The sequence below is a fragment of the Sceloporus occidentalis genome, unplaced genomic scaffold (genome assembly GCF_023333645.1).
Source record: "Sceloporus occidentalis isolate IW3139 unplaced genomic scaffold, rSceOcc1.0.p SCAF_48, whole genome shotgun sequence".
NCBI classification, from domain to species: domain Eukaryota; kingdom Metazoa; phylum Chordata; class Lepidosauria; order Squamata; family Phrynosomatidae; genus Sceloporus; species Sceloporus occidentalis.
In genome coordinates, this window is record NW_028317028.1 from 5,594,387 (window position 1) to 5,619,912 (window position 25,526).

General features: G+C 43.0%; 1 protein-coding gene across 1 annotated transcript in view; it reads right to left on the reverse strand.

Annotated features, from left to right (window-relative positions):
• TMEM132D (transmembrane protein 132D) overlaps positions 1 to 25,526 on the reverse strand; it is a 322,790-nt gene that overhangs the window by 123,670 nt on the left and 173,594 nt on the right. Inside the window, exon 5 of the mRNA XM_089491042.1 lies at positions 3,508 to 3,686. Within this exon, the coding sequence (XP_089347168.1) occupies positions 3,508 to 3,686 (179 nt within the window). The remainder of the gene's footprint in view (positions 1 to 3,507; positions 3,687 to 25,526) is intronic.

Sequence of the window (25,526 nt, forward strand, 5' to 3'; positions counted from 1 at the left end):
CTCTTTTCACTCATCTCCCAGTGATCAGGCAACCCTGCATGGTCTCTTTTACAAGGATCCATACTTCCACCATGTCAGTTGTCTGTTCAAACATTGTATGTGTAACATTGTCTGACATCTCCGAGTCAACAATGCTTGTTCCTGCTGACAGAAGGGAAATAGGGCTGTCATTAGGCAGCACACTATGCCACTTATCTGTAGTGAAAGGTCCCTGCTGCATTCAAATGGTTGCTTTTCTTCTGTCATATATGGATGATTTTGTAAGAGATACTAACATGAAGGGGTTAAAAATATTGTTTAGGTTGGGTGGGCAGTAAAATAAACAGACCAGCTATTCACTTCCATTCAAGTCAATGATGACCTCTAATCAGCAATTTTCTGTGTTTATATTTACAAATGTGCACGTACAATCAGCTTAGGGTTACCAAGCAGGACATCTGCAGATCAATACAGCCATTAAATTGACCATGATTATATATAGACACAAATGTTCCAGAAGACAAACATTCTATGACAGTCATAGAATAGTGAGTCACAGGACTCACACTGGTCTCAACCTTAAGACAGTAAGAGGTTTTCTTCTGCAAATAAATTTTATTGAAGATGACCACAGGTTGAAAGATAGAATATGCAATGAAAGGGACTACATGAAAAGAACACAATAGTCAAAAACAATTTTATGCAATCTGCGCCCATTACACATAAGAAAATAACGCTACTTAAAAGTAAGTTACTGACACAAACCAACCATTACCATGTAATGCTCCTCCTGGGTGCCAATGTTCCCTGTTATCAAAATCAGAAATGACACATTCCTCACGCAGCAGAATCATCATGTCACATCTACATGCTTGTTAAATGAGACTTCCCAAACTCATCTACAGGAAAACAAATAATAAAATCTTTTTTGCTGTATTTCTGTATTTTTTGTATCTCTTCAAATGTTTTCATTGCACAAAGGTGACATTTCTTTAGATATGAAAAGATGGACAACACTGGACAACATATAAATAAGTCCAGTTTATGTCTGGCTAAGTGTGGTCTATGAACTAAAGTTAAAGACTCCTTTATGGGAGCACATGGTTACTTAGTATGTAAGAAGAAGAAACACAAAAGACATGCCTTCTTTTTGCTGTTTGAGAAGAAGGCAAAAATGTCATCTGTAAAGGTTAACAAAAAACTTTACCGACTCCAGGCCCAACTCCATAATCTTATAATCAGTCCCTTCTATCAAGTTAAAATTGTCTACACATATACAGACTGTTCCTATTCTCAAAGTCTACTACAACATGTTTTATGGTATAACACTGGTGGATGCTCTCTGTGTTCACAATCAGACAAAACATTCATTAGTAGACTTCCAATAAAGAGTTAGCAGATGCACCCTGCACACCATGAGTTAGACAATTTGACATCTGGTCTCCGATTACTCCAACATAAGTTATTGACATTTACTTATAAACTCTTCAAATGTCTTCTCTCACTACTGTTAAGCTTTCTTACGAACACCATGCCATCGATGCACTTAACGCAAAATGAGCTATTTAAATTGACCTATAATTCAGGTTGCCTATAGCATATCACACCATTAAAAGAGTAATTCCTTTTGCAGTCCATTGCCAACAAAATAAAATCTAAGGTACATGTGCTGACGTTTACAACATTTTGTGACCTTGTGCTGTCCTATTGATCTAAGTGATTATCTGATTACTTTCCCAGCTAAGAGCTTATATCCACTGGCCAGTGCCAGTAGTTACAACCCAAACTATGTTCTATCATTAAGAACACCTCTCTTAGTGCACCTCAGTTATGGATAAACTCATTTCACTTTGATGACAGGCTCCAACATTTCTTAAAAGTATTTAAGAGAAATTACCAGCCATATAGCTCTTGTGCTAAGTGTACCTTGATTTATTTAAACTTCATTTGTCATAGATAGATTAATCAGAGGACAGTGTGGGAAAAATGGGCACTATTCATTGCCAAACTGGCAATATTTGTAAAGAATAGTGTCGGACATAAAAAAAATGAACTGTGCACATTCATAGACACTTTATCCGTACACATGAGAATTTGCTGGGTGAAGTACTGCTTCCTTCAGACTCCAGGTTTAGAGTCTTCAATGTCGGCACAGGAGATAGAGGTTTGGTTATGTCCACTCTCCAATCCTTTAATGGCTAACTGGAGCTAGCCGCACCCTATGCATGGCCTAGCCCTTTGTGTCAGCCACACCCCCTGCGGAGAGAGGGTTCTGGGTTGCCAACCCTGGAAAGTTTGTAGCTGTCCTTGTCAAGTATATACATATTTGCTAGCAACTGAAAATTCTGAGAATATGCACAGTTTCTCCTTAGATAACTCCCAAGTCATTTTCCTGATATGAATTTTATCCTGATAGAAATTAGACTTGTGAATTTGAATTCGTACAAATTTTAATTTTGAATTAACAAAATTCCCAGTTCTCTGACAATCGCTTCCTTGTCCCTGTCTCCTAGGGAGGACTAAATAATTATTAAAGGAATAGGAATTTTCAACTATTAAGAAAGGCTGTCAACATTGGGATTGTTTTCTCTGGAGAAAAGACATATTTGTGGGGATATGTGGGGAATGAGTATGTTCAAGGTCAATACAAAGATCTTTTTTGTGATCTCTCTCTAAGACAAGACGTGGGCATCGCTTAAGCTTGAGAAAAAGGAGATTTCTTCTTAAACATGGAGAAGGTTTCTTTACTGTTAGGGAGGTTAAATTGTGGAATAGACTGCCATTTAAAGTTGTTTTGACCAATTCAATCAATGTATATATTCAACCAATATATATATATATATATATAATATATATATATAAACTTTTGGATGTTTTTCTAGATATGAAATGCATCATGAGTAAAAGTAGATATGGTAATGTTGATCCCAAGTGAGTCTTATTTCCTTGGAGTCAAGAAGGAATGATTTTCCCCTTTGAGATCACATTACTGTTTCAGTGGGTGCCTTCTTCTGGATCACCTAATATGGGCTTGTGGAATTGTTGAACTTAATGGACTATATTACTTTTTCATTGCAAATTACTATGTAACTATGTAAGTATTGATGAAATAAAACAATTTACTCTGGACTTAATTGGATACACGAGTCAAGTTACAAATTAATTTTTGAAGACTGCAAACTATTAGTTTGTTTTTTCTTTTGTTTAATGATTTTAATATTTATTATTTTGTTTGATGTTGTTTATGTGGTTGATCAACATTAATATGCTGCAACATATAAACCCGCAAAATGGAGGTTATCATTATCTTAAGGCAGATGGGTGAACTGGATAATGGAAATGGTATTATGTCGATGCAAAGTTTTAAACACCCTTCCTATGTCACGGATATGTCCATGTATTATATTTTGTAGACAAGATATGTTTTTCCAACGTGAAGCATGTAACATTTTCTAAACTTGTCACAATTTGTACTCTTTCCTCCTGTCAATAAAATGTTTGTTCAGAGAGAAAACAATTTCTCCTCACCATTGACAGTGGAATCACACCCACAATATCTCTGTCATTGACGTATATTTTGGACACACCAAGTTCTGATGTACTTTGTCCAAGGTATTCAACTTGCCAAGTGATTATCTGGACTCCTGAAGGGTCACTTGCGCTGCCAATTCGAAAATCAATCTGGAAAATTTCATAGAAGGGTTCATCTGGTCTGTGAACAATAGAGAAGCACGTTAGTATATTTTTCAGCGCACTAACAAAATTACAGTGCAAAAGGGCATATGAATAGAAATACACTGGAAGACTTTCAAACAATTTGTATGTAAAAGGAGTGTATCTTTTTCTTGCTAGTGAATACGATAAACACATTAAATACACCTACATCAGTCTCAAAAACATGTGCAAGATTCTTAAATCTCATACTGAGCTTACATGGCAGGCAAAGCTTGTTATTGTAACTGTTATTCTTTTTTGTATGGATTTATGAAGCTAATAGTCTGTATAAGCTACTTCATCAAATATTGTTGCCTTCCTCTTTTTTTTCTACCTCCCGGCCATTCTAATTACCAAAGACAGATTAAGGGTCAATTAGGCAGGAATCTGAACAGTCCTATACAGGTAATACACAGATATATAGAACAAGCTATACAGATTAAGTGGTAATGTAAATCTCATTAAGAAGGAAAGTAAGAAGATAAAGGAAAAAAGGGAAGAGAATCAAAAGGGAAGGAAAGGAGACAAAGAGGGAAAGCAAAGACATATAGGAAAGGAAAGAGAAAAATAAAATGTGTGAAGGAAAAAAGAGATGAAGCAAAGGATGGAAGGGAAGAACAAAAAGAAAAGAGAGGAAGGGTTAGGAAAATTAAAAAACCTAAAGAAAAGAAAGGGATGCAAAAGTTGTAAAGAAAAATGACAACCATTTTACAACGTTCAAATACAGTTCCCTAGATTTACATAGGTATACAACAATCACGGTGTTAGGCACCAATGATAGCAGATGTTATACAGTATATGCAAATTAAGTAATTGGACTTGGTAAGTGCATTCATCCCATTAATCGAGACAACCCATACACGGAATGTTTAGATATAGTATCATGCAGACACATAGCCCCCAGGGACAACTTACATGTCCAGCTATCTTAGGATATATTGAAGCAGAATGCTGAGATATGGCATCATATTATGGCACTCTACTTCAACATGTTGCAAGGTGAGCATGATTGAGCTACAATTGAAATTTGAGATATCCCTACTGCCCACAAAAGGACAGTTGGGCAGTCCTGTGGGACAGTGCCTCAAAATTAGGACCATTCCACACAAAATGGGTCACTTCAGTGTATGGAGATATGGCAAAATTTCTCCAAATATGAGTATACACTCATTGGCCATTTTATTAGGTACACCAGTTCACTTGCTTGTTAACACACATAGTTACTCAGCCAATCACATGGCATCAACTTAATGCATTTAGGCATGTAGATGTGGTCAAAACAACTTGCTGTTCAAACCGAGCATTAGAACGGGGAAGAAAGGGGATTTAAATGACTTTAAATGCGGCATGGTTGTTGGTGCCAGACAGGATGGTCTGAGTATTTCAGAAACTGCTGATCTACGGGGATTTTCACACACAACTATCTCTAGGGTTAACAGAGAATGGTCCGAAAAAGACAAAATATCCAGTGAGCGGCAGTTGTGCGGACGAAAATGCCTTGTTGATGTCAGAGATGAGAGGAGAATGGGCAGACTGGTTCGAGATGACAGAAAGGCAACAGCAACTCAAATAACCACTCGTTACAACCAAGGTATGCAGAATACCATCTCAGAACGTGCAACACGTCGAACCTTGAAGCAGATGGGCTACACCAGCAGAAGACCACACCGGGTGCCACTCCTGTCAAGAACAGAACAGGAAACTAAGGCTATAATTCGCACAGGCTCACCAAAACTGGACAATGGAAAACTGGAAGAACATTGCCTAGTCTGATGAGTCTTGATTCCAGCTATGACAGATGGCAGGGTCTGAATTTGGTGTAAACAACATGAAAGCATGGATCTATCCTGCCTTGTATCAACGGTTCAGGCTTCTGGTTTCTGGAACATAACAATGAGTTCACTGCACTCCAGTGGCCTCCACAGTCACCAGATGTTAATCCAATAGAGCACCTTTGGGATGTGGTGGAATGGGAGATTCGCATCATGGATGTGCAGCCGACAAATCGGCAGCAACTGCGTGACGCCATCATGTCCATATTGACCAAAATCTCTGAGGAATGTTTCCAGCACCTTGTAGAAAGTATGCCATGAAGAATGAAGGCAGTTCTAAAGGCAAAAGGGGGTCAAATCTGGTACTATCAAGGTATACCTAATAAAGTGGCCACTGAGTGTAAATGTCCAGCCAGTGGGAAGGTACAAATCCTAACTTCCACTACATTGCATTTGTTTTAGCTAAAATATATCTATCACTTCACAAAATATTAATTTTGGAGATATGTTGTCACGAACCGGGGGAGCAGGTCTGATAGGAGCCCAGGTGCAGGGGATACGAGGGGCTCTGTCTGTACCCAACAATGCATGATGGCCTGGGGTTGTTACAGACAGGTGCAGGAAATAAACCACAGACAGAAGATCAGGATTAAGAGTTGTATTGCATATGATGGTACAACAATATAAACAAGGAAAGTCACTTGGCAGGAAGCCCTCTGGTTGGGGCACACACGACAGGAAGCCCTCTGGTTGGGGCACACACAGCAGGAGGCCCTCTGGTTGGGGCACACACGGCAGGAAGCCCTCTGGTTGGGGCACACACGGCAGGAAGCCCTCTGGTTGGGGCACACACGGCAGGAAGCCCTCTGGTTGGGGCACACACGGCAGGAAGCCCACTTGCAGGGCACACAGCAGGAAGCCCACTTGCAGGGTACACGGCAGGAAGCCCACTTGCAGGGCACACGGCAGGTTGCCCACTTGCAGGGCACTCGACTTGGGAGTCCACTTAGTGGGGCGCTGGCCACAACTCAGGAACAGATCAGGAACCAAAGCAGAAACCAAAGCAGAAACCAAAGCAGGAACCAAAGCAGGAACCAAAGCAGGAACCAAAGCAGGAACCAAAGCAGGAACCAAAGCAGGAACCAAACAGGTAGTCCTCAAACGTCAATGTCAAGGCCCAGACTGCAGGGCTGGGCAGGTTTATAAAGGCCGTCTTGATCAGGTACTCAACTGCAGCTGGACCTGATAATCAGTCTGAGTGGTTCTGAGTGGCAAGGGCTGCCACTAGTGGCTGGAAACAGGAATGAGCAACTCAAAGTTTAAACAAGTCCAGTCAGCGAAGGGTGAACGTTACATATGTTTAATAATATGATTTCAAATAATATTTTCAAAGAATACATAAAAGATTCACATTCCTCCAAATACTTCAGAAAGTGGAAAGATTAAAAATTATATTGAATTCTATAAATGATTTAAGAAAATGTCAAAGTACCACCACATGCTTAAAATGCATTTAATATTCTTATTAAAATATAAAAATTTAATAGCCATCTGCACTAGTAAGATGATGTTAAGAGGGTGCTAACCTTATACTAGATGCGATTGATGTTGCTGTTTAAAACCAAAGGGAATTTTCAACAATGTCATATAAGCTAATTAAGCATCTGCTTAAAGCTCCTTCTTATCTATTGGGCCCCATCAGAAAATAGAGAGGATTGACTTGACCAATGCAACATATTTATCTAAATGTTTACTATGATGAATTTGTATGTCAAAAAAACACATGGAATGAGTGTCTTAGTTATTAATTATTCACCATAAATTTAGAGAACTATTGGGCTCCTGGTTTTTTATTTATTTATTTATTTATTTTAAACTTCTTTATTACACGGAGAAGACAAAGCATATAACATAAGGACAAAGTCGTATATAGACATGTTGACAAAATAAGCATATACAGATACAAGCAATGCACAATTCCAGTATCACATACAGTGCAAACAATAATCTGGGTGACCGAAAATAAAGTTAGGTGCATGACAATCATGGAATCAACCATAAGGCACAAAAAAATCTCCATTTCCCAAAGATGTTATTACCTCTACAGCCGCAAAACCTCGGGTTACAACATGTACATACCCTGCCCGTCAATGAGATCAAAACCCTGGTATGGGTTTTTTTTTATTTTTTAACTAAAGGTTCTTAAACATAGGGCTGCCACAGGAAGGACATGCCAGGATGAGAAACAGATTCTTTCTTTTTGTGACATTTGCCTGTTTCAGGACGTCAATGGCGTTCCACGAAACCAGGCTAGTGATTGATCTGTGCTAATCAGCAAGCACCAATCCTTAGTGGAAATGGGACAGTGAGCAAAAGTAACCCCAAAATCAGGTAATATGGTACAATTTGTTTTTGAAAACACAACCTTATTGCTGGAGATCTGACCATCTGAAAAACATCTAGGTCTTCACAATACATTTATTACCGCAAAAATAGATCTAATTACACTATTCATAGAAAGTCTCAATCTGAAAATATGTATAGAGGTAGTATTACAAATATGAGACCTCTACCATAGAAATATATTTAAATTCAACTACAAACTGAATTTGGATTAAACAAAGAAATATTTAACTATTTAAGAGTTAAGGGTCTCTTAACAAATTAAAATAAAATAAAGAGTAATTATTATTGGTAAAAGACTTCTTTGAAATTTTTAAACTCAAATATACACAAATAGTTCTCCTAGCCTTAACAAAATGGAGTAGAGATCTCAAAAGATAAATGAATCCATTTAAAATGCAATGACACGGTAGTGTAACATACCTGGCTGCTGGTTCCTCCGGGTCCGCAGATCGTCAGCCGCCACGGAGTAGGGGGAGACCCCCCGCCTTGCCGCAGCAACCTCTATCGCCACGGAGAAGGGGGAGACCTCCCACCTTGCCGCAATAGCCGCAGCAGCCGCCGCGGAGAGGAAGACCTCCCGCCTCCGCAAGACAGCTGCTGCCGCCGCGAGGACAGGGAAGGCCCCGCAACTCCACACGGCAGCCGCCGCCTACTGGAGGCTGTTCCGGACCTGCCGCGTGTACGAGTTCTTCTGCACGCCACCTAGTGGCGCCAGCTGGTACTACCGGTCCTTTTAGGAACTTGAGACCTCGCCAATCCCAAGATGGCCGCAGACCGGAAGTGACGTAACGGCAGTTTGAAATTTGGCGGGAAAACGCTAATTAGCACCTGGACTTCCTCTGCCTATTTAAGAGCCTCAAAGACCTTCCAGCTTTGCCTTCTGATGGTCGTACCTATCTTGTATAGTGTCTCCTCATTTAGCGCTTCCGTGTGATTTCCTGTTACCGACTCGGCTTGTTCCTGTACCTGTGTTCCTGGCGTTTGATTCTGGCTTCCCTCACGACGACTCTGACTTCTGGCTTCCTGACCTCGGCTTACCCTGCAACGATCCTGACTTTCGGCTTCCTGACCTCGGCTTGCTCATTGGCTATTCTGTGGTGGACTTTTGTGATCTGTCTTTTGGACTTGCACACGCTGTTCTACCTGATTACAGGTCCTATTCTACGCTGTGCGTGACAGAATCAGAAGGCCAACATGAGACCTGCATCGGTAGGACAACAGGGGTCCTATGAGGATCGTTTGGATGGAATGGATCACCGTCTGGATCAGTTTGCCCAAGCTCTCCAGACGTTACTGCAACGCACCGATCCAGTGCTACAACGTCCTCAAGCTATTGCGGTTCACCCACCTCCGCCTGCACCTACTCATCCGGTTCTAGCTCATCTACCTCCTCCCCAGCGTTATGGTGGCGAGCCTGCAGCATGCAGGGGTTTCCTGAATCAGTGTGAGATCCATTTTGAACTTTCTCCTTACGCCTTCCCCACTGAACGGGCTAAGGTGGGCTATGTAATTTCGTTGCTCACTGATAAGGCACTGGCTTGGGCCTCTCCACTATGGGAGAGAAATGCTCCTCCGGTTCGGTTGTACTCGGAATTCGTTCTGTGTTTGACGTTCCTGGAAGGAGGAGCACGGCATCCGCATCACTGTTCTCCACCCGCCAAGGTTCTCGTTCTCTCCAGGAGTATTCTATTGAATGCCGTACCCTGATGGCAGAGGTCAACTGGACCAACGAGGCACTAGTCGCCGCATTCCTCAATGGACTATCTGAATCTCTCAAGGATGAGATTGCAGCTAGAGACCTTCCCACGGATCTGGATGCTGTAATACAGTACGTCTCCCAGGTGGATTTGCGTCTTCGTGAGAGACAAACCCAACGTGAGAGACTGAGACGACAGGAGAGAGGAGTGAGGGACACCATACGTCATTTTCCTCAAGTTCCGTCCTCATCCACCGTCCCAGATTCCGCGGAAGAACCCATGCAGCTGGGGGCGGCTAGACTCACTGAACAGGAGAAGAACAGGAGGAGAAGGGAAGGATTATGCCTGTATTGTGGTCTGGCGGGGCATTTCCTCAGGAACTGTTCCAAGAGGCCCGGAAACGCTCGCACCTAGGTAGGCTGAGGGGACCTACTATAGGTGTCATTAGACCATCCCCTGAAACCAAGATCACCCGTATGACAGTTCCGGTCCGAATCGTCTGGTCTAGGGGTTCCGTGGATACTGTGGCCTTTCTGGATTCCGGCGCCGCTGGCAACTTTATTGACTCTGAATTCTGTAACCGGTTTCTGGTCCCCACCCTTTCCTTACCCAACCCGTTATCTGTGGAGGCTATCGACGGGAGACCTCTCCTTCAGGAGCACATCACTCTTCACACGTCGCCACTTACCCTCTCTGTGGGAGTGGTTCACAGCGAATCAATACAATTGTTGGTCATCCGTTCTCCCTCTGTTCCGATCATTTTGGGGTTTCCATGGCTGCATAGCCACAACCCTACAATTGATTGGTTTACGAACCAAATTACGGCTTGGAGCAGCGCGTGCTTGGATCACTGTCTCTCACCTGTAAAGACTGTTCCTGTGACGCTGAGCTCCGTCGGAACCTCACTGCTGCCAGAGCAGTATCGTTGTTTCGCGGATGTGTTCAACAAGAAGGAGGCGGAGAAACTACCTCCACACCGTCCGTACGACTGTCCCATTGACCTACACCCTGGTACCATGCCACCCAGGGGTCGGACCTACCCACTTTCGGTCCCAGAGACTAAAGCTATGGAGTCGTATATTGAGGAGAATCTTCGTCTGGGATTTATTCGCCGTTCCACGTCACCCGCTGGAGCGGGATTTTTTTTTGTAAAGAAGAAGGATGGGGAGCTTCGCCCTTGCATCGATTACAGAGGATTGAACAGGATCACCAGACGCAACACATACCCCATTCCATTGATTTCCGAGCTATTTGACAGATTGCGCAGAGCCACAGTCTATACTAAGCTGGACCTTCGGGGTGCGTACAATCTGGTTCGAATTCGCACGAACGATGAATGGAAGACTGCATTTAATACACGATCAGGACATTACGAATATACGGTTATGCCGTTCGGGCTATGCAATGCCCCAGCCGTCTTCCAGGAGTTCATTAACGATTGCCTCAGGGATTTTCTTCAACAGTTCGTCGTAGTATACCTGGATGACATCTTGATCTACTCCTCTGACCTCTCCACCCATCGCACACAAGTCGCTCAGGTGTTAAACCGATTACGGCAACACGGGCTCTACGCCAAACTGGAGAAGTGCGCGTTTGAGGTTCGCAAGGTGTTATTCTTAGGTTACATCATCACCCCAAAGGGGTTTGAGATGGACCCTGCGAAAGTACGTGCTATTAAAGACTGGCCGCAACCGGTGGGCCTGAAACCACTACAACGCTTTTTGGGGTTCGCCAACTACTACAGACGTTTTATCAGAGACTATTCTAAGATCGCGGCTCCTCTAATGGCTCTCACGAAGAAGGGGGCCGACACGATTGTATGGCCGCCGATCGCGATGTCTGAATCCCCGACAAGCCAGGTGGTCCTTGTTCCTGTCCCGGTTTCCCTTCGTATTGACTTACTGTCCGGGGTCCAAGAATGCCAAAGCCGACGCTCTCTCAAGAATGCACACCTTTCCTGAGGAGGAGTACCACGAACCCAAGAATATTCTGCCGGCAACTAAAGTCTTAGCTGCAACCCACCTTACCTGTCGTACTCCTCTCGTGGATCATATTGCCAGGTTGCAGTCACAAGCTCCGGGGTCTCTACCTACTGGCAAGCTGTTTGTTTCCGGTCCGTTTCAGGCCTCGAGTTCTCCGTTTATCCCATGGTTCCAGAACGGCAGGACACCCGGGGGTTACAAGCACTAGGGATCTTGTTTCCAGAACTTTTTGGTGGCCAGGTTGGGCCAAGGACGTTCTTTCATTTGTTAGATCCTGTACTAAGTGCGCGGCCAACAAATCCTCCAGGAGACCGCCCGCCGGGATGCTCCACCCTCTGCCGCTTCCTTCAGCACCATGGACACACTTAGCCATGGATTTCATCGTTGACTTACCCAACTCCAGAGGGCATACAGTCATACTCATGGTGGTGGATCGTTTTTCCAAGATGGCTCACATGATTCCATTGAAGAAACTACCTTCTGCTGCTACGTTGGCTGATGTCTTCATACGCGAGATCGTCCGGCTCCACGGACTACCAACCGAGATCGTGTCCGACCGAGGCTCACAGTTCCTAGCACGCTTCTGGCGCAAATTCACCAAAGCCTTGGGCATTACTCTGGCCTTCTCGTCCGCGTACCATCCCCAATCTAACGGGGCAGCTGAAAGGGCCAATCAGCATCTGGAGCAGTATCTACGCCAGTTCATTAACAACCACCAGGACAACTGGGTTGACCTACTACCCTTTGCTGAGTTTGCCCGTAACAACTCCGTGCAGGAGTCTACTGGGGTATCCTCCTTCTACTGCCTTTACGGTCTACATCCTCAGCCTTTTCCTGGGGCATTCCCCGTTTCTATGGTTCCGGCCTTACAAGAAAGGCTGGTTGCCATCTGGGCTACTTGGTCATCAGTGCAGGAGGCACTATGACTGGCGGGCAGGCGACAAGAACGTCAGGCTAACAAGAGACGTTCGCACGCCCCTGCTTACCTGCCAGGAGAAAGGGTTTGGTTGTCCACCAGATACCTCAAGCTAAGGGTACCATCTATGAAGTTGGCTCCACGGTTCATTGGGCCCTTCTCTATCATTCGCCGGGTCAATCCGGTAGCCTATGAACTTCTGTTACCCCGAACCCTCCGATTCCTCGAGTTTTCCACGTCTCTCTTCTGAAACCTCTGGTGTGCAACCGCTTTACTACCATAAGACCACCACCGGCGGGTACCTCTGTCGCAGATTCCCTTCGGCGTTGTCCTCAAATGATTCTGGCTACTCGCAGACAACAAGGGAGCCTGCAGTATTTGATTCACTGGAGAGGACTTGGTCCGGAGAGTCGTTCCTTGGTTCCCGCTGCTCGTCTCAACGCTCCCCGTCTGGTACGTATCTTCCTCGCCAGGAGACGTGTGGGTCTTGCCAGGGGTCGCCCGGTGGTCGCCCCTTCGAGGGAGGGTACTGTAACATACCTGGCTGCCGGTTCCTCCGGGTCCGCGGATCGTCAGCCGCCACGGAGTAGGGGGAGACCCCCCGCCTTGCCGCAGCAACCTCTACCGCCACGGAGAAGGGGGAGACCTCCCACCTGGCCGCAACAGCCGCATCCGCCACCGCGGAGAAGGGGGAGACCCCCTGCCCTGCCACAGCAGCCGCAACCGCCGCGGAGGAGAGGAAGACCTCCCGCCTCCGCAAGACAGCTGCTGCCGCCGCGAGGACAGGGAAGACCCCGCAACTCCACACGGCAGCCGCCGCCTACTGGAGGCTGTTCCGGACCTGCCGCGTGTACGCGTTCTTCTGCACGCCACCTAGTGGCGCCAGCCGGTACTACCGGTCCTTTTAGGAACTTGAGACCTCGCCAATCCCAAGATGGCCGCGGACCGGAAGTGACGTAACGGCAGTTTGAAATTTGGTGGGAAAACGCTAATTAGCACCTGGACTTCCTCTGCCTATTTAAGAGCCTCAAAGACCTTCCAGCTTTGCCTTCTGATGGTCGTACCTATCTTGTATAGTGTCTCCTCAGTTAGCGTTTCCGTGTGATTTCCTGTTACCGACTTGGCTTGTTCCTGTACCTGTGTTCCTGGCGTTCGACTCTGGCTTCCCTCACGACGACTCTGACTTCTGGCTTCCTGACCTCGGCTTACCCTGCAACGATTCTGACTTCCGGCTTCCTGACCTCGGCTTGCTCATTGGCTATTCTGTGCTGGACTTTTGTGATCTGTCTTTTGGACTTGCACACGCTGTTCTACCTGATTACAGGTCCTATTCTATGCTGTGCGTGACAGGTAGCACATATTTTGTTCCGTGGTGAAGCATACTTCAACCTCTACTCTAACGTGTTTCGTCCTCCCTACATTGTATCTGAACAAACTACAAGATTTCTGGAACAATGTCCTTCAGACAGATGAGACCGAAGTGGAGAATTTGGCCATAAGGCGGTGGAGGGTGATGATTTGGGCCTGTTTAGCAGCCACAGGAGCTGGGAACCATGCAGTCATTGTGTTGGCCATGAAATACTCTGTATTCCAATGCTCTTTAGGTAACATTATAATTTCCAATTTAAGAGAAGGTAATTCCTGTGAACAGTTCTTAAAAGAATCTGCTTTAAAGTTACGGAATCCTACCTCATGTAGCTTTTAAACTAAATCTATTTAATCTGACTATTTTACTGTTATTAATACTTATATTTGTATTTACAATAAAACCATAACATAAATATGGAGATCCAACCGAACAAAAATTTGCTTTGATCTGAATTTGATCCGAATAACCCTGCTGGCAAGATTTTTGACAACCCAGTAACATTTTTGAAATTTCACAAGGAAGGAAAAAAAATGCTGTTTGACATTGAAATAGTGTGGGCACTACAAAGGAAGTAAAATTATCTACATTTATAGGGTAAGATGAAAATTACATGTTGCAGTCTCACTATCATTATGAAGCTAATGCCCAATGTGATTCATTATTATTAGCGGAAACATAGGGGGACCTTTTGAAAAGAACATACTTTTTACTGCAAAAAAAGCTTTTAAGGCTAGATGACTGCTTTTATGCTTTACAGGAGACATGAAGCAAATTGTTTGTATTTCAGCCTAAGGGAAGAAAAGAAACGTACAATTAATGAAGGAATTTTAAAGTGGTTGTATATTTTAAATGCTTGAATCTATAGCTTGCAAAGTATGCTCACTGTATCGCACATGAGTCTATGGCATTTGTTGGGCACAGGGTTCTCCATGCATTCAAAATCTGCATCAGAGATATATTCAAAAGAATGAGAGTATTTTGCCTAGAATAGGGTGGAAAATTTTGACCACTTCCAAAACCTAGCACTTTTATGATCTTCAGTACCTCTAACAGAAATAAACAGCTACAACAAAAAATATTTGAATAGATAGCATGATGCGGTTGTGACTTTTTCTTTATTTCAGGGAGTGCAGAGAAGTAGAGGTACCAACAGATCAGATAAGACACAGGGCAGGATAGACAAGAGTAGAGATGGAGAAAGTTCAGGTATTATCACAGATGAATCGTCATTACTAGCGTTTATCACAGTAAATCCCACAACTGACATTCACAGGATAATGATTTAATAAACTACTTAATAAACTAAATCACTTAAAGGAATATGTATTTTATTTGCTTCAGCAACAACTAGATATTTTGGTGATACCTGCAAACATAACCTAATGTCCTAATAGCTAAGTATCCATAATTTATAGCATAGGTGCTGTTCTGTGTATAGGGCCTTCTTTGCTACTACTACTGTAATTTAACACCCCAAGGCCACAAAAATACATGAATTCAAAAAGCAAAACTATTGTCTGACCCAGAGTCCCACATGAAGTCCAGGATCCCCAGGTTTCTATGCAGGGCTGATCTCAGTACCAGGTGGTCCAGGCAGTAGCCTGTGCCCTTAACCAGGGGAGCGCTTAACCAGGGGAGTACAATCTAGTGTACAGTGCGTGTGTGGGGTGTCAGTACAGAGTACGTTGAGTACGTGTTTGCATATAGTGCTTGGGTTTACAAGCCAGGGAGGTCATCCAAGTAGGAGCCCAGTGCAATTATGTGTAGCTGGCTCAGCTCCTCATGCATGAGAAACAATTGGCCTACACCTCATTCTGTATAGTTTATTTACTGCTCAAACCCGTTAGACTTTTAAAATATTGCCATCTATGTAAAAGAATAGAAGGCGCAAGAGAATATTCTTGCCTGGGGTGCCACTTGGTCCATGACTGGCCCTGTCTTTAGGTCACTTTCCTATTTCTCTGGCTCTGTGGTTTTGGCCCACTCTCACCCCATACCTTGGAACTTCTGATCTCCAGCTGTCCAATTGAAGTTGTCAAGTGTAGAGTTAACATATATATAAGTTGTTAGAAATATAAGAATCATTGACAATTATAATTGTGAACAAATACTGGCATCATTTATCATCATCATATTTGTGTCTCATCTTCAAGTCACCAGCCTGCCTGCGCACACATATAAGTCAGCACTGTGCTGCAGTAACAGGAAGCATGGGAGGCGTGGGGAAAGTGGGCACAAACCCAATGTTCAAAAAAATATTCTTACAGTGCTGCTGATAAAAATGCTGATAATGTGTGGAAACTGGTATTTCAGGGAAAAAAAACCCTGAAATTCAGGCACTGATAGGACAAACAACATAGTAAGACCATACACACCCCAAATTCCCTGTTCTCCTCTGATGTTCATACACAGCCATCATGCTAATTAGTTAAGTGTAAAAAATGCCCTATTTTCCTAACAAATTTGCTAATAAAATGCATAGAATGTATGTTTCTACAATGAACTAAGTTCATTGACCTCATCAAAATTAAAGGTATTATTTACTATTGCCTATAACGGTTTTGCATTTCCATGATATCCAATTTGAGTTATTTTAGGGTATTAGGACTGCATTGTTTAGGAACTAGAGCAGTTTTATGCAAAACGCAATATAAAATCAGATATTAGGGACCAGACAATTTAATTTAGTAACAAAATAGACAGAAAAAAAAATCCCTCCATTAGTTGGACAACAGTGAAGGATAGATTTTCAATATGATAGGTAAACTGGGCAAACAACATAGAAACATAGAATTTGATGGCAGATAAGAACCATTTGACCATAGTCTTTCCATTTGTCCTGATTTTTACCTTGCTTAGATCCATATTTAAATGCCCTTACTGTATTAGTTTCTACCACATCTGGTAGGAGGCTATTTCATTTACCTACTACTCTCTCTGTAAAGTAAAACTTCCTACACCTAAACCTTTGACTCTCTAGCTTTAGGCTCTGACCTCTTGTTTTATCATTTATCCTTCTTTAAAATAAACATCCCTACTGTACCTTGTTAAATCCCAGTATCTATTTAAATGTCACATCTTTTGCTTCTCCCTTCCAACCTAAATACATAACTCCTTTCAAAATGTAAATATCCTTCTGGTCAGGGCCGGCCCAAGGCAAAATGCCCCCGCCCCTTATCTACCCTTCCTCTCCCTCCGTCCCTGCCGCCCCCCCCCATTATCTACCCTTCCTCTCCCTCCCTCCCTCCCTCCCTATTACCTACCCTTACCCCCCTCCCCCTTGTACTTACCTTTCAGCAGTCCTGCGGCAGGTCTCCCTGTTTGGTCTCGGTGCCAGCTTGTAATGCTGAGCGCCGGAAATGAGGTAATCTTCCGGCACTCAGCATTACAAGCCGGCACCGAGACCGAACAGAGAGACTCGCCGCAGATGAGAGAGGGGTGCCGAGCGGGTACTGACAGCTTGGTAAATGAAAACCACTCGGCGCCCCTTTCTCTCTCTTTCGCTTTAAAAAAAAATAAAAAATAAAAAAAAAGGGCAAAAGTGCAGCCTAGAGCGGTTGCCCCACTCGGCTCCATTGTCGGGCCGGCCCTGCCTTGCTTCTGGTTATGGCATCTCCAAAACTGTACACAATACTCTAGGTTACATCTGATTAGAAATCTGTAGAGTGCAAGTGCATTATTTTACATTTATCAACATTAATCTTCATTTGACATCACATCCTGTTTACAGTGGACGCCCACCTAAACCTATTTGCTTTGTTTATGTATATCAGTAAGACAAGTTACCACATTCCCCCACTTTTCTTCGTCTATGTTGCTCCATTTTGTAGTTATCCCTCTAGTTCATGAAAACCCAGTGGGAGCGAAAACCTGATATACACCACCACCCTTCCGGAATAGTTCCCTAAGTTCTCCTGTACTGTCACTGTCAGTTCTCATATTAACAAAATGTAATAGAGTTTAGGTGAGTCTGTGCAAATAAAGATTTGCATTTTAAGTATGTGCAGTGTAAAACTTTATTGAATTATGTATATTTTTGAGAGAAACAGAAGGAAGCGAGAGAGGAAAAAAAACATTTAAAATCCATTGTTATATATCCCCTTTGCAAGTTTCTTCCTGAATGGTATTATAAGTGTTGTGAAAGAACATCACTGTTGTGAATGAACAGCCAGCCCCACATTGCATATTTATCCCACCACCCAGCCCCTCCTTTAGTATTGATTTATGTGATGCCCTCAGCAAGCACCTTCTTGTGAGCTAATGCCTCCACACCCCTGCATATTGCCCCCCCTTAGTATCATGTCAGCCCTGGCACCCAGATTGGAAGCATAGGACTTGCTATCTTTGACCCCAAAAAGCTTGCCTGTGGCATCCTAGCCTCAAACAACCTCCCAGTGTCATGCCCCCTCTCTTACACACATATTTATTAATTTACTCATTCACAAACATTCATTCATTCATTCATTTATTCACAGATACTCATTCATTCACAGATACCCATTCATTCCCTCAGTCACGCATACTCATTCATTTGTTTCATTGTGATTATTGTGAAGAAAAGTTTGGTTTTCATATTTCTATTTTTTAACATTTAGAAAAATGACAAAACAACTGAAATACCAAAATAAATCACAAATGTATAGCTGGAGATGAAGCATGCAAGCATGGAGGTAATCTAGTTATTTGTCACAGTGATTGCTGTAATTAGTGCAATCGCCAGCAGAAAATATGAGCTGGGATGACATAGGTCAACTGTGTTTAGAAAGCAAATATGCAAAACACCAGAGCGATCTTTGGTTACTGATTTTATAGATACAAGATATGCATATATCTATGTAATTATGCAGCTAGAAAGAGAAGCCTGATAGCAACATCACCATATTCAGCTGTCTCTACCTTAATTAAAACATAAACATCAACTATCTGATGTAGGAGCTGAGGCAATAGGTGCTTGGAGCAAAGTCTGCTGAATAGATGTGTGAGTGTGAGAATAGAGTGAATAGAGTGAGACATAACACCCATAGCAGAAGACAGTGCTTTAATAATGGAGTGGGACATGGTAGCATCCAGTAAGGACTGAAAATCCTGTGAGGATAGAGGATGGGAATCCTCACTATGATCCCTAATAGAGGAGCCTGCAGCCCCAGCAGGAGCAGCCTGATCGGCAAAATGATCCATGAGCAGCTAAAGATATAAATACACTAATACCTAATACCACACTCTGTTAGGAGTGCTTCGGCATCCAAGGCTGTGGCGATTGGTTGACGTATGGAGGATATTCTGAAAGTGGCTGACTGGTCTTCCGATTCCACATTTCGGGAATTCTATCTCTGCCCGGTCCGCCATTTTTCTGAACGTTTGGTTGATCAGCTTTGAACTTGCACTATAATAGGAGCTTCCGTGTCCTTAATAAAATTCTAAGATTTCACTAGTCTCATGACATTTAAATGTTTCCCTTTAAACCACTCAAATGTTGCTTTAGCAGTATACTTAAGGTCATTGTTCTGCTGGAAGGTAAACGTCCATCCCAATCTCTGGCAGACTGAAACAGGTTTCCCTCAAGAATTTCCCTGTATTTAGCACCATCCATCATTCCTTCAATCCTGACTTCTGAAGGTAATTTGCTGCACCAAGATATAATTAGGTGGCTGGCCTCAAGACCGGCCCCAGGGATGTCTGCCTACCAGGAAATCTCCTGGTATCCAGATAGACCAGTCTGGCCCTGGATATATGATATATTACTGCCAGTGAGCTCTAGCTCAGCAAACGCTGCAGGTAGGGGTCATGCACATGTGTAGCAAGCGCTCCCATTGATTGCATCTCTGATTGCTTGCTGTTTTTATTTTTTTTGGTTTAAAGAATGCATTTAATATTCATTCTTCTATAGTTGATCAGGTAAAATTATGCTCCTCTAAAAATTCACATGTGTGCACAGAAAAATAAATACTAAAAACAAAACAGTAAAAAAATATATATACTTTTGGGCACAAGCAAAAATATGACTTCTACCCATATTCCGGGTACTTTAATGTAGGTAAATATATATATATATATATATATATATATATATATATATATATATATATGTGGAACCTGGCCTCATTAATATGGGAGGCCTGGCACATTTAGACCCAGGGGTAAGCAAAGCCAAGTAGCCTTCCTGGCCCCATCCCTACTTGTACTTTTGCACACACACATACACACACTCTCTCGCTTACTCAAATACCTTTTCATATACACAATTACACATTAACAATTACCGTATTGGCTCAAAAATAGGCCGCACCCGATTATAGGCCGCACCCTTAAAGTTTGGTGCTATTTTAAAGAATTTTATTTTTTTAATTAGTGGAATGGTAAAACAGTATTTAACATTTTTGGTATCTATTATACAGTTAGTCGGCATATGTTATATACAAACAGAAAATCAATAGCCATTTTAAGGTCCCCCCTTAATTCATAACTTATAGATATTCCCCTCTGCCCCTGATATGCCACTCTGTGCCCCAGATATGCTTTAATGCCCCTGATATGCCCATCTGTTCACAAATATGCCACTCTGCCCCTAATATTCTTTATAACCCCTGATATGCCACTCTGACCCCCCAGATATGCCACTCTGACCCCCAGATATGCCCACCTGCCACTTAGAAATGGCTACCTGCCCCCCCAGATATGCTTTATGTCCCCTAGAAGTACCACTCTGCTTCCAAGAAGTGCTAACCCCCCCACCCCCAGACTTACCAATGCACCCCCAGACAGGGGAGGGCTGGCAGCCTAAGGCCTGGGGGGCAAGTCTAGTCAAGTGGCCCATCGAGCCACCAAAGTGGCTGCGAGCGACATTGATAGCAGTCACTCCACTGGCGCCTAATGAAATTAAAGCGGCCGGCGTGCACGCACCGCCCAATAGCCGTGCCTCAGCTCTTTATCCCACCCCTTTTAAGATGTGGGACGAAGAGCTGAGGAATGGCCATTGGGTCTGACTGCTGCATGATGCAGGGGCGTACCTAGAGTATTTGGTACCTGTGGCAGATCCTGTATGTGGCACCCCCCCACACACACACTTTAAAACTGCATAGTTTCTATGGTTAGGCAAACATTGACAGGGGTACAGCAAAATTGTTATCATTATATACTGAGGCACACATTGATGGTGGTACAGCATAACTGTTATCATTATATACTTAGGGATTACGCTGTACCACCGTCAATGTGTGCCTATACTTTGAGCCAGACACTGACAATACTGCAGTACAACCCCTATCACTATATACTAAGCCAAACATTGATGTGGTGTAGGCCTAACACTTCAGTGACTGGCTTAGTATATAGTAGGGATGCACCGAAATGAAAATTCTGGATCGAGACTGAAAATTCAGCATTCATTTGGCCAAATCTGAAAAAAAAATAAAAAAATTAAAATACTTTATTAAAAGTAACACACCAAAATTAGACAAAAAAAAAATCAACAATATTAATATATATATATATATACATATATATACATATAATTAACAGCAATCACAATCCTATCATGCCCAGGTTCTAGCAGGTACTGGCTGACTTAGCATGATAGGCGTGTGATTGCAACTATATATATCTATTAACACTGTTATTAAATTATTGGATGAAAAAAATAAAAAATTGATAACAGCAATCACACTCCTATCATGCCTAGACAGCCTCCCTATGCCATGCTGTCCCCCCACACTTCCATGCAATCTGAAACCCTCATTCACAAACATTCATCATAAACTACAGCATAACACCCATCACTCTCACACACTTACTAATATTTTCCTACCTTTCCTCTGGCACTGTCACTTTTCCTCCTCCTCTTCATTGTTCCTCTTCTTCTTCCTGTTCTGTGTCCTGTCCTTCCGGTGCGTGGAAGACGGTGGGCGTGGCTTCAGTGTTGTGCGCCGGGATTTGACATCAAGTCCCGACGCACAGCCACAGTTACTGCGCGCACCGTTTTTGGAGGCACGGCGGCCAGTCCCGGTGGCAGCCGCTTAGTTTTTAACTTTGCGGCTGCCATGAATGTTCGTCTGCCGTCCGGCCGTTCAGCCCTGTCCCCAGACTTGCTTTCCCGCAGCAGGGATAAATGAAAAGGAAAAAAAAACACCCGTCCGGCGCCCGGAACTGCATGTCCCCGGCGTCGGGCGACACAAACTGCGCATCCTTTCGCAAAAACCCCAAATATAGGCCGCACCCCTACTTTAAAGACCTAAAGGGGGGGGCGTGGCCTATATTCGGCCGAATACGGTACAAGGAGCCTGTCTTGTGGAGTGGCAGAATGGTTGAGTATGGGGTGCTGTTGGCCAGTGGCCCTCCAAGCATTTGCCCAGTGTGCAGGATGGCCAGTGCAGGCCTGGCACAAACCAGAGGTTGCTTCAGTAAAGCAATTCACTTATGCTTAAAGGTGTGATAATTGCCCTTAAATAACGGACTCTGGAAAATTAACTTTTTATTTAATCCAAATTGGATTTTCAAACTAACAACTGAGATGAATGACATTTGATCCTGATAATTTTCTGACAATCTCAGTAGTTAATTATGAATATTATGTTTGTCACTATTTGTTATCCAGACAACAGAAATAGAGTTTAACGAGATTTTCAGAACAGGAATCTAAACCGAAGGAGACTGTTACAAATTATCACCTGCTGGTTTAAACTCTAATTAGAAGCTTATGTCACAGTCTTAGAGCCGAGGATGGAAATCCGCATGATCCTTCGCCAATGTATGCACTAGATGCTGACACACTACAAGGAACATAAGCTTCTGAGAGATTTGCTAGTTAAACATAGGACTAGGGTATTTTTTCTGTTCATCTTAAAATTGATCCTAAATATGTTACTAAGACGTTATTAGTGTGATTACATATTATCCCCACTTTTTATCTGATTTCCACAGCATTCCATTTGTAATCACTCTGGAAATGAAAAGAATGTGTACTTCTTATATTATATTGGCGTGGAATGCTGTTGAAAAGGGAAATCAGTCACTTTTTGCCAAATATTGCATTTTGTAAAGAAAATATAGGTTAGAGTATTTAGTGATTCAAATACAGCAATATAAATGTATCAGAGACACATCTTATGACTGTAGGATCTGCCATTGCAACTTCCGATTAACATAATTGGGATTAATATTTTCCCGGTTGTTATTCTTGCCATTTTGTTGAGTTACTGTTGCTTTTTGGTGCTAGATGCTTTTGTAAAGGTGGGTTAGGAAACAGGGAGATCACATTCAGTCTGTAAGTTGACATTCTAGTTCTGCTACTCTTTGCCACAGATTTCATGTTATATTCGTTTAGGGCTGCAACTAACGATTATTTTAATAATCGATTAGTTGGACGATTATTTTTTCGATTAATTGATTAATCGGATAAAAAAAAAATGCAAATTTTTTAAATTTAAAATAATGTAATAAAAAATGTACACTTTCATCTCTTTATCACAATGGCATTTCTCTATTCACCTTCTTATTTTACTGACATAATAATAAAAGCGACAAGAACCCAAACTAGGTTTTAATACAAAGTAATTAGTAAATATTAATTCTTATGTTAACTATTTTTCATATTTAGTAAAAACTATGAGAAAAAAAGCCTTGTTTATATTTTCTTTTATTTGCCAAACTGCCCCCAGTTATGCACATCTGACCCCCAGCTTGCCACTCTGCCCCCAGATATGCCTTATACCTCCTATATGCCAGAGATTCCACTGTGCCCCCTGATATGCCAGTGATATGCAACTGAGCCCCCTGATATACCTTTTACCCCCAGATATGCCTAATATAGATATGCCCTATACCCCCTATATGCCTTATAACTTCCAATATGCCACTCGCCCCCATTTATGTCTTATACCTCCCTATATGCCACTGTGCACCCTGATATGCCACTCTGCCCCCCATAAATGCCCTGCACCACCCTGAAATTCATTATACTCCCTGATTCACCACTCTGCCTCCCCCAGATATGCCACTCTAAAATTCATTATACCCCCCATACACCACTCTGTCTCCCCCTATACACCACTCTAACTCCCCCAGATATGCCACTTTGCCTCCCTGAAATTCATTACACCCCCATACACCACTCTGCTACCCTGAAATTCATTATACCCCCCATATACCACTATAACTCACCCATACACCACTCTGCCTCCTCCCCCTCACATACACCACTCTGCCTCTCTCCCCCTCCCATACATCACTCTGCCTGTCTCCCCCCTCCCATACATCACTCTGCCTCTCTCCCCCCTCCCATACACCACTCTGCCTCTCTCCCCCCTCCCATACACCACTCTGCCTCTCTCCCCCCTCCCATACACCACTCTGCCTCCTGTCAGCAACGAAGGTTCACAAGACACCAGGGTGTCAGGTAGAGAGGCAGAGTGGTGTATGGGGGGGCAGAATGGTGTATGGGAGGGTGGCTCCCATATACCACTCTGCCTCCTCCCCCCTCACATACACCGCTCTGCCTCTCTCCTGACTCCCTGGTGTTTTGTGAACCTCCGTTGCTGACAGGCACTTTCACTGCAGCTTCATAGAAGCCCCAGCGGAAGTGAAGGGGAGTAACGGAGGCTGTCTGTGTGCATCGCGCAGACACCCACCACACTGTATTTGCAGCATGCTCACACTGTTTGGTAGGCTCATATTATACATTTGTATTATTTGAGCCTGAGACAAGCTTAGCGCACCGACATTTTTTCTTTTCCCTGTTTGCACATATTTGAGGTTGTTGGCTCCTCATCAGTCTGGTTGCAGCTTGCTGTCCAGGGGTTAAATGGGAGGAGGTTCAATTGCACCTCCCCAACACATTAATAAGGTTTTGGTAGCAGTATAAACTGCTTTGTGTGCCCACTATGTAGGAGGTGAGAGTAGGATCGCACCCTATTTAGAGTGTGCCTTGACGTGGCGGGTGAGCTTAATTATGCTTTGGCCGATTCATATAACCAAAACCTCCCATTTATATCATGTTTATATATTTGTTGCTTTATTAGGGTGAGAAACGCAGACAGTTTTTGTTTTTGTATACATTATAAAGCCAACACACTGTATTTGCAGCATGCACACACTGTTTGGTAGGCCTCATATTATACATTTGTACTGTATTTATCATGGAAAAGTCAGTGAGCTGCAATGATCGATTGATATATTATTTAGGGAACGAACCCTATAAACATCTGTCATAGAAACATTATTATTATTATTATTATGTTTTATTTATATAGTGCCAACAATTTACACATCGCTTAATACAATACATATATTCAAGGGGTATGACAAGACAAGTATTGACAGACTAAGACAAACCGATAGGTGGAGAAAAGATGAGTTTTGAGATGTTTCTTGAATGTTTGAAGGAAGGGTGAATGCTGAAGGTTCTGTGGAAGTAGATTCCAGAGATATGGTGCAGCCCGAGTGAAATCTTGTAGAAGGGAAAAGGAAGAGGTGATAAGTGAGGAGGAGAGCCTTGGCCCATGGGAAGAACGTAAGGATCGAGTAGGAGAGTATTTGCTCATGAGGGCAGAAATGTATGGAGGAGCAGTGTTATGGAGGGCCTTATATATTAGTACCAGGATTTTAAATGTAATTCTAAAGGTAATAGGGAGCCAGTGGAGGGTTTCACAGAGTGTATAAGCCTAGCAGCAGCATTTAGGACAGACTGCAGATGGAGAG